The sequence below is a fragment of the Salvia splendens genome, chromosome 7 (genome assembly GCF_004379255.2).
Source record: "Salvia splendens isolate huo1 chromosome 7, SspV2, whole genome shotgun sequence".
In the NCBI taxonomy this organism is placed as follows: domain Eukaryota; kingdom Viridiplantae; phylum Streptophyta; class Magnoliopsida; order Lamiales; family Lamiaceae; genus Salvia; species Salvia splendens.
The window spans coordinates 29,880,950-29,890,326 of record NC_056038.1 but is presented as its reverse complement, the minus strand read 5'-3'; the positions used below and the strand labels follow the sequence as shown (position 1 = coordinate 29,890,326).

General features: G+C 38.5%; 1 protein-coding gene across 1 annotated transcript; it reads left to right on the top strand.

Annotated features, from left to right (window-relative positions):
- Positions 1–1,332: 1,332 nt before the first annotated feature.
- LOC121741891 (plant UBX domain-containing protein 4-like) lies at positions 1,333–3,674 on the top strand. Its single transcript, XM_042134829.1, has 4 exons — positions 1,333–1,548; positions 2,172–2,457; positions 2,774–2,869; positions 3,078–3,674. The coding sequence occupies exons 1-4, from the start codon at positions 1,400–1,402 to the stop codon at positions 3,456–3,458; spliced, it is 912 nt and encodes a 303-aa protein (XP_041990763.1). The 5' UTR covers positions 1,333–1,399; the 3' UTR covers positions 3,459–3,674.
- The last annotated feature ends 5,703 nt before the right edge of the window (positions 3,675–9,377 follow it).

Below are 9,377 nucleotides of genomic sequence, written 5' to 3'. Positions count from 1 at the left end.
CTCTCACCCAAGATTTGGCCGTTCCGGGTGGCTACTGGCCATACCCAATCGACGACCAAGGTGCCTCCGAAGGGCGATACGGGTGGACACCGGAGCCTAGGTCGACCGCCCCTTCCCAAACTCCAACTCCTCCTACTCGCGCCGGTGTCCGCACACCGTACACTCCGACGGAGATGGATAAATTGTTCAAGGCGTACTTCGAAATCTCTGAAGATGCGGCGGTTGGCACGAACCAATCCGGCGATCACTTTTGGTGGCGCGTCTCTCGCCGGTACAATGCAAACCGGCCGCCGGGAACGATCGAGCGCAACGAGAGTATGGTGCGCAACTGCATCGGCCGAGCCAACGAAGAAATTGGCAAGTTCAATGGCTATTTCCTCCAGGAGTCGCGGAATGCCGGGAGCGGCCGGAGCGAGGTCGACATTATCACTGCCTCGCTGAGCACCTACCAATCCTTGAACGGTAAGTCGTTCAAGTACCTCAACGTTTGGCAGGAAACGCGGTTCCACCCGAGGTATATGGGAGGCGTAACATCCTCCTCTAGCGGCTCCTCCAAACGGTCAAGGTCGGTATCCCTATCCGACTCCGGCTCCGAAGAAGTGGCTAGCCAACTCGCCGGAGCTAACTTGGGTAGCCCCGACGCCGGACCAAGCGGTTCCCAACGCCGACTGCAAGGAAGGAAGAAGGCGGCGGCCGACCGCCGGCGCTCCGCGACTCCATCGGCCCCCGCCCCCGAACCCGCACCCTATGTTCCACCTCCACCCCCGAACAACTCGTTGTGGGCCTTTTGGCCCAACTCAATATGGCCGATAGGTCAACTATGACCCCCACACAACTTCAAACGCACGAGGACATGATATTGGGTCTCAAAAAACAATTGGGGTTGGTGCCGCCGGATGCGTAGTCTTCCTCGGGTAATATTAGCCAATAATCATGTAATTTTTTATTTTTAGGAGTTTAATTATGTAATTTTTAATTTTTAGGATTTTAATTATTTAATTTTTAATTTTTAGGATTTTAATTATATATTTTTTATTTTATTTGTAATTTGTAATATTTATTGTGGTTTTTTAATGAATTTTAGTATTATGGAAATATTTTTGTGTAATTGAATTTTAAATTAATTGTGCTCGTCCTTGCGGAAGAGCACAGCTGTGGGTGTTGTGCTCTTGCCAGAGAGCAGACAGAAAAAGTGGGGTCGGGCCCACAACCGTGCCGCTGGCAAGAGCACTGTTGTGGATGCTCTTATTAAAAAATAGAAAAACAAAGAGAAAAAGAAAAGAAAAAGGAAAACATAAAACTAAAATAAATTGAAATAAAAGAAAGAATCATCTGCCCTTTTCTCTTCGTCGCTATTGTGGTACAATTCCTGCACGAAAAATCAATCGAAATCAAGAGCATGACTTCTCGCGACAAGAAACCCTCAAAACCCTCCACTAGCCGGACTGGCGGTATCCGGACTCTCTCCGACCTGAATAGGCCTTCGGCTCATGACTCCGACAGTGATTCCGATGGACCTCAGGAATACTATACCGGCGGCGAGAAAAGGTCCTTTCTTGTGATTTCCTATTTTTCTAATGTTTTCCCTAATTTAAAATTCTCCCTACTTGAGTGTAATTTTACGCTTGCTTTCTCATTACCAATTATTGGATTTTAGATTTTAGGGCGCTGTATGTTTGTTAATTTCGTGTAGACGTCTGTACTTACACCTCAATAACTTATTTTGAGGGATGTTTCTCTCTCCATCTTGTGTGTGATGATTGGTAGCTCTGGTGGTGGTGGGATCTGTTATTGTGGTTTAGAATTTTATGCTGCATTTGATGGTGTGATTGGTGTCAATTCATTGTATCTCGAGTGTTTAATTATCCGTCTTTTCTGGTAAAATTATGGTTGGTAGATTATATTAAGGATAATAAGTGATCTCTTGTTGGATTCCTGAGAAAAGCCAGTCACATCACATGTATGTGTATGTGATGTCGAATTCTATGAGTTTCCAGGTTGCATGATCCGGTCTTGTAGCTTGTGATCAAGTTCAAGTTTGTACTACTTGTTCCCCTCTATTCAAATATACCTATTCATTGTATGCTTTGTTCTATTTTAAGAAAAAAGATTTCACCTTTTACGTAGGTATAGTTGGTGACTCTTCATCTCGCTAATTATTTTATTTTCAGCGGTATGCTTGTCCAAGACCCGTCCAAGGGTAATGACGTTGATGCAATTTTTGACCAAGCTCGACAACTGGGGGCTACACAAGGGCCCATGGAGAATCTTCAGCCATCTTCGAGCTCAAGAAGCTTTGCTGGGACAGGAAGGCTGCTTTCAGGTGAAACTGTGCCAACTGCTCCACAGCAGCCTGAGTCGGTAGTACACAACATCGTTTTCTGGAGAAATGGTTTCACTGTTAATGATGGCCCTTTGAGGAGCTTGGATGATCCTGAGAATGCTTCGTTCATTGAGGTAAGAGGGTAACTGTTATTAGCATTTTAAAGAGTTAACGGTAAGGGTTCAACTAGAATTAGGTGGTCGATATGCTGATGCTTCTCTGGGAGCTCTTTGTTGGGATGCCCTTATGATTGTGCATTACTCCTTTTGTTATTGCACATTTCTCGTAATCACTAAAAATGGCAGTATTATACATTTGTACTTGTGTCAGGTTGCAGAACATGAATCCATCCCATTCCATATTTTCAAAGTAGAATTGTAAGATTGAATTTTAGGATTTCATGATGTGTGAATGACTATATGTGTTTTGTTGTGATGATTCTTATTGCAGAGCATCAGAAAGTCTGAGTGCCCAAAAGAGCTGGAGCCTGCAGACAGGAGATCCTCTGTTCATGTCAATCTTATAAGAAGGGATGAAAACCGCCCTGTAAGTGCATTCTCAGTCCATCTTATAATTCCCATACTCTCCTTCAAGCACATTAATCTTGAACTTGAATTCGTTAAACAGAGACCTATTCATCTCTTCCACACTTTTCATGACCCCTGATCTGCTAGCATCCTAAGTGCAGAAACTTTTGCATGTGTAAGTGAACGTTTGCATCAAGGAAGATGTTCTAACTTGTATGTTGTGGCAGGAACCAGAAGTGCGCAGTGTTCCGTTTCAGGGAGTTGGCAGGACTCTGGGAGGTAGCTCTGCAACCGTATCTGCCCCTGATACAACCATTGCTGCTCCTCTTCTGAGTGCCCCTGCCCCTTCAGAAGGCCTTGTGGTAGATAAATCACTGCCATCCACTTCGATTCAACTTAGGCTTGCGGATGGAACTCGAATGGTTGCACACTTCAATCACCACCATACAATAGCTGATATCCGGTCTTTCATTGATTCATCTCGGCCTGGGGGCACACGGTCTTATCAGTTGCAGACAGTCGGATTTCCTCCCAAAGTCCTCACCGATCTCACCCAGACAATTGAGCAAGCAGGGTTGCTGAGCTCGGTCATTGTTCAGAGACTCTGAGCTTATAAAATGGTGTTTCTGAAAAGAACAAAATATTCGGTTGAAGCTAAACGCATAAAAAGAAACTCTAAAGCTCGTTACCTTGTTTCGAGTAAGGTTGGCCACGACTATCCCTGCATAGTGTTACGGTTGAAGTATGATGTTCTATAATCAATTTGACAAATGCATTCGTGTTTCATGGTTTTCATTATATATAGTTCGTCTTATTCCCCATTATGATGATGTCATTATTGTTCATAACTATGCATTCAGTTTATATTTTATGGTGTTCCGTATATACATTTAGAATAAAATTAAGCTCGAGTTCTTACTAGAGAATAGAGATCATAGGGTAGTGTCTAACTACTTGACATCCATTTACATAATATTTTTAGTTGGTTAACTCTCTTTTAATCATAACTTGCAAAAACTTCTGACATGGAGATGCGGCAATGCCATCGCTGGAAACATCAACCAAATTTAAATTAAGTACTCCAAGCATCAAGTTCAAGCACAGACATCAACTAATGATTGATAAAGATCATTTTCTATAGAAATACTTAATAACTCACTACCTGCATCAACATTCGAACACCACAAAGCTAGCTTGAAGCAAACTTAGAGATAATACTTGAGTAATATCAGTCAGCGAATTTTGTCTCTTTTTTTGAAATCACTCTATTTAGTGGAGTATTTATCAAGGCATATTTACCACAAACTCTAAAATTTATTAAGGCATATTTACCACTAGACTAAGTATTGATTTTGTGTTGAAATCGACTCAATTTATACATAAAGCAACAAAAAAATTTCTTTTTAAGTTTAAAACCAATTTTTCCACATTTAAATCACAAGAAATGTTGAAGTTGACAACTTATCTATAAAAGGCTCCTAAGGAATGCAAAACCTTCTCCTCCAATGTAAATGATTATATACTAAGTAATTAATGGAGTACAAAATCTAATTTTTCATTAATTCATTGCTGACTTTAAGTATGGATCATTGTGAAATCAATATAGTTTTATTTTATTTAAAAAGGGATACATATTGGGGACGGAGGAATAATGATTTTTACAACACTTACTACTTTTAAGTACTAATTAATTAAATTTTGGTTTATTCTGATTTGGTGTGTGAAATCCATGTGTTAAGATTTAAACCATTTATTTGCGATAGATACATATCAAATCTTTAGGATGTTTGTTATGATTTTGAGTTTATAAATCATAATGTTTACATGTCTTATCTTGAACTATATAACGGGAAATAGGAACCTCCGAAACTATTGAAACGTCACAGCTGAATAGTACTCGAATCTTCAGAAACATTTAATTTAATTAATTAGTTATATTAATTAAATTGGAACTTAAGGATGTTGTTGTTATTGTGTTTGAATCTAATTAGTAAAAGAAGTTGCGATTGCATGGATCTATCACATCTCACAAGGCCCCCTAACTAAAAAATGTGTATACAGCACACATGCATATTATAAGTGTAAAGAAATTTAGTGTTATGTTGTATTATAAGTACTATAGTATACAAATTGAAAATATTGTAGTGTATGAATAGATTCAATAGCAGCATGAGGGTAGCATCTTGTCGAAATTCGGAACAGCAATTTGGTGAGAAATTGAATTTAAAGAAATGGGTAGAATTAATGAAAAGGAAGTGTAACAGCAGCGTTAGCGTTGTTGGAAGATGCAGGTTTCCAATGGCGGTTCCTTTGGTTGATGAACCAGTTGCTGATCTGCTTCTGCTCCAAACCCGTGGACTCAGCCAGCGCCGTCTTCTCCGCCTCCGATGGATAAGGCCATTTGTAATGTCTGTTCCACCAGTTGAGCAACTGCTGCCGTCCTTGTTTAGGCAGCTTTCCATTCTTCTTTTTCTTGGAGAATTCCTCCTTGAGATTGCCCAAACATCCTCTCTATTTTTCCAGTAGCTCCTCTTTCAATTTCTCATCTTCACCCTCTATCATACTCATCTCTCCTTCACACCAACATATATATACACACATTAATTATATATCACCAATTAAGAACACAAATCCATCCATACACATTTCTTAATTAGTATATTCTTAACAACACTATTTGGTACTATTATTATCGTAAGTTACAAAGATAATGACTGAGGGTGAAAGAGGATTCATTAATTAATTGACCTCCTATATATATACATAATTATTCGGGTGCGTTATATTGCTAACTTTCTTAAGTTGCTAACTCTGCTCACTCAAATTTAACACACTGTGTTAATGAGTGAGCAGCGTTAGCAACTTAAGAAAGTTAGTAATTGACCACACCTCCATAATCATTAGTGTACATGTTTATGAGTAATCATTTTAGTAAGGTTTTAAACCTCGTTCCGTTGCCTTTTGTATGAATTTGGTGACAATCTTGTTTTCATGATTTGAAGTTTGAACAATAATGAGTAGTTGATGTACGTGTATTTTCAAGTGGGGTATAATTATAGTATGCACTAATTTCTACACATATTATCTTCTAACCAATAGATATTTCTGTTTACCCGGAAAATAAGAAAATAATTAGTAAACTAAAAGGGATTATTGTTGGGTAAGTTTGAAGCCTTTTGGGAGTGATCCAAAAATAAATCCGTGCGAGCTTGACCCAAAGCCGATAATATCAAACTAATGTTACAGTCGACGATCCAACACTTATTTCTAACTAGAAACGCATCAAACGGCTTAGATCAAAGTAAATGACTTAGGGTAAATGAAAATTGATTTAAATTAAGTCCGTGACACAGGAGACAGAGAGATGGTAGTGGTAGTGGTAGTGGTAGTGGATGTGGTATGAGCACAAGAATTGGAGAAGCAGAAAGTGAAGGCTTGAAAGTGGCGCTGAACTGTTGCAAAGAAAAGCGTGGCTTGTGTCAAAGATTAAGAGAGTTCTTGCTCGTATTTGATCAGCATTTCACAGTAAGCCTCCATGAATTGGTCAAGCGCCGGATCTCCACTCTCCACGCACCCACCCTGACCCCTCCTCGCCCCCGCACTCGCACACGCTTCCTCCAGTCTCGCCGCCATTTCAGCCGGAGCTCCTACCGGTCATCAATACGATGAGTCAATGTTGTGTTTTCATTTTAATCTAGGGTTATAATGAACATTGAAGTTGAAAAATTGAACACCTTTTGACAGTAAACATAAGCAGTCAGGAAAGTAAGGGTGAGACATGATCTTCTCTCTTTCCATGGAAGAATTGCTTCCACCGCTTTCCACAGATTTCGGATTGGAGGAAGGAGGTGTATTGGAAACAGTTAGGGCAGAATAAGACAACTTATTGGAAACAGTTAGGGCATTGGCTTAACTTATTGATGTTATGAAGGAAGGGGCCTCCCGATTTTTATGCTGCTGCTTTTTACAGAAAATCCTAAACAAGCTCCTATGGAATTGCTTCATTTTCTTCTTTACTTTTTCTGATTGTGACAAACACAAGTCTGCTTCAGGTGTGCACCATTTCTCTTCCCAAGTGTTTTGCATCTCTCTCTATCTATCACCATCTACCTAAAACTAACTTTTTATTTACTACTACAATTTCATATACTCCTATAGTATTTACTAAAGATTCCAATTAAAAATTATCGCAGTAGTATGTAAAAGATTAAAATAAGTAAGGGCATATATCAAAATTTATAGTAATGGTAGATACGTCTATGACCGTGGTCATTGTTATTTGGAGTATAAGAGAGACGAGGGGAACGGTAGTTAAAGTAGTGTTAGTGGATAGTGTGACCCATATTATTATTAGTGTTTAATGGGTTATAATAGTGGGTCCTGGTAGTATAAATTATAAATAAATTGATGTATATGGGTAATGAGTTTGGTAGAATTTTCCATAAATGGAAATGTGATATTTCATGGGACGGAGGGAGTAGATAAAAACGAAAGCTTTATTTATTACACCTATTTATTTTGGTTATAAGAGGGAAGAAGGCATATTAATATGGACGACACACCTTAATTACGTGAAGGAGTTACTGATCACTTGGACTTAATGCGCCTTATAATGCTCAATTAAAAAGAAGAAAAAAAAATGAGGCTTGCTTATCCAAATGATTTTTTGAGAATGTATATTTACCTCTTCTTGGAAGAAAAGATAAAAAGTTAGTTATTTTTGTTTGCCTTCTTAATTTATCTTCTTCTTTTGGAGTCCATCACTTTTTAAGAGCATCTCCAACAAGGAAAGGTAAATGGAAGAGGTATATCATCTATTTACCTTCTCAAAAAGTGAAATATAACCTTTCAAAAAGTAACACATTCCAAAGCAAAAAGGTATATAGAAAGGTAAATGATTTTTTAATAATAAAATAATACTACAAAATGCATTAAAAAATATAAAGTGTAATACCTTCTCAAATACCTTCTCCCTTGGAGAATGATTTTTCATGAAAAGAAGGCAAATATGGTAGTTATAAGATTTTACCTCTCCATTGATGGAGATGTAAAGATACCTCTTCAAAATGGGAAAATGTATAATACCTTCTCAAATATCTCTCCCTTGAAGAATGATTTTTCATGCAAAAAAGGTAAATATGGTGGTTATCTAACTTTACATCTCCCCTTGGAGATGCTCTAAGAATGTATAATTACCTTTTTGAGAAGGTAAATGAGAAATATACATTTTCAACTTATCTTTCCCCCTTGGAGATGCTCTTAGGGTATATACAGAAAAACATGTATGTTTGATGCTACTTGCATTTGTAAAATCTTATTTTTCATAATTTATAAGAAAGTAATATATTTATTGCATAATTTGTTGTTTATTATTGTTTATTAATTAAAATTATAGAAAATAATAAATAATAGAACAAGCAAGTACTTATCATACCTTTTATCATCCAAGACCCCAATTTGATTGATTCCTTCAACTCAATTTACGGGTGTAATATTTGGTGTAGCGTAGCCCTCTCTCGATACTCATTTATAGACTAATAGTCTATACATGCGTGTACAAAATACAAGAGTTGAACTCTATTCGAATGAGCTATAACTATTTCTAATTGCTACCTCGAATGAGATTTTCTTTTGTTGGAAGTATTTTTTTATGTTTCTTCTATCATGAAATTTTCAAATGAGCAAAAGCCTGTGTTGGTCATCAATTTCTGTGTATGGTTGTACCATATATTTTCTTTTTGTCGGTTTTGTCAGCAGTTTTGAACCCCTTTTGTATTGGTTTAAGGTCACAATTTTGCGCTAATATCTACAACGAGCATGGCTACCCCTCACATAGCACCACGGCTACCAAGCATGACAACCACGGTGAGTGATCCCATTATGGCTGAAGGTTTTGCTGCCAACCGCTCTGTTTGGTTTGGGGGCTGGCCTTGTTGATCCTACTCAGCCTTGGACCCTGGACTCGCATTTTCTACTGGTAATGACCACACCAGAATCTATGTGCTTCGACATTTTTGTCTCTGACTGATGATCTTGAGGCGGGGTTACTTTTTTGTGCAAATACTGATCAAGAGAGAACCAGAATTGCCACTGGAGGAACATGTGCCAACCTTCTTTGACAATAACTGCACTTTCTGGAACACAGGTAATACCCAAAATAGTGAAGAAGGTAGTGAGCAAACCAGAGATATACCTGTAAACGGTGCTGCCATCCAAGGGAGTGACAGTAAGTGTGAATCCATTCTCGTTCAACTTTAGCTCCTAAGGCAACACAAATCTTGGAATTCAGACTTGCTGTAACACATGCCCTCAGCCTCAACGACTTCACCTTTGGCGAAATTGTTCTGAATCACATTATAAGGATGCCCTTGTCAGTCTAGCACATTTTAGTCTATGACAGAAATGAGCTTCTCCATCTTCATACAAGGTAAACAATGGCAAAAATCACAACTGAAGCAAAGTATGGAATTATAGTGACAAAGCCTCTGCTTTACATCAAACTTGCAACATCAACAGTTACAAGTGTT

What these genes read in the sequence shown, in the direction of transcription:
- LOC121741891 (XM_042134829.1), top strand. Translation starts at nt 1,400, where the DNA reads ATGACTTCTCGCGACAAGAAACCCTCAAAACCCTCCACTAGCCGGACT. An exon ending in TATACCGGCGGCGAGAAAAG is followed by an intron (nt 1,549 to 2,171) that starts GTCCTTTCTTGT and finishes TTTTATTTTCAG; the next exon opens with CGGTATGCTTGTCCAAGACC. An exon ending in GAAGGGATGAAAACCGCCCT is followed by an intron (nt 2,870 to 3,077) that starts GTAAGTGCATTC and finishes ATGTTGTGGCAG; the next exon opens with GAACCAGAAGTGCGCAGTGT.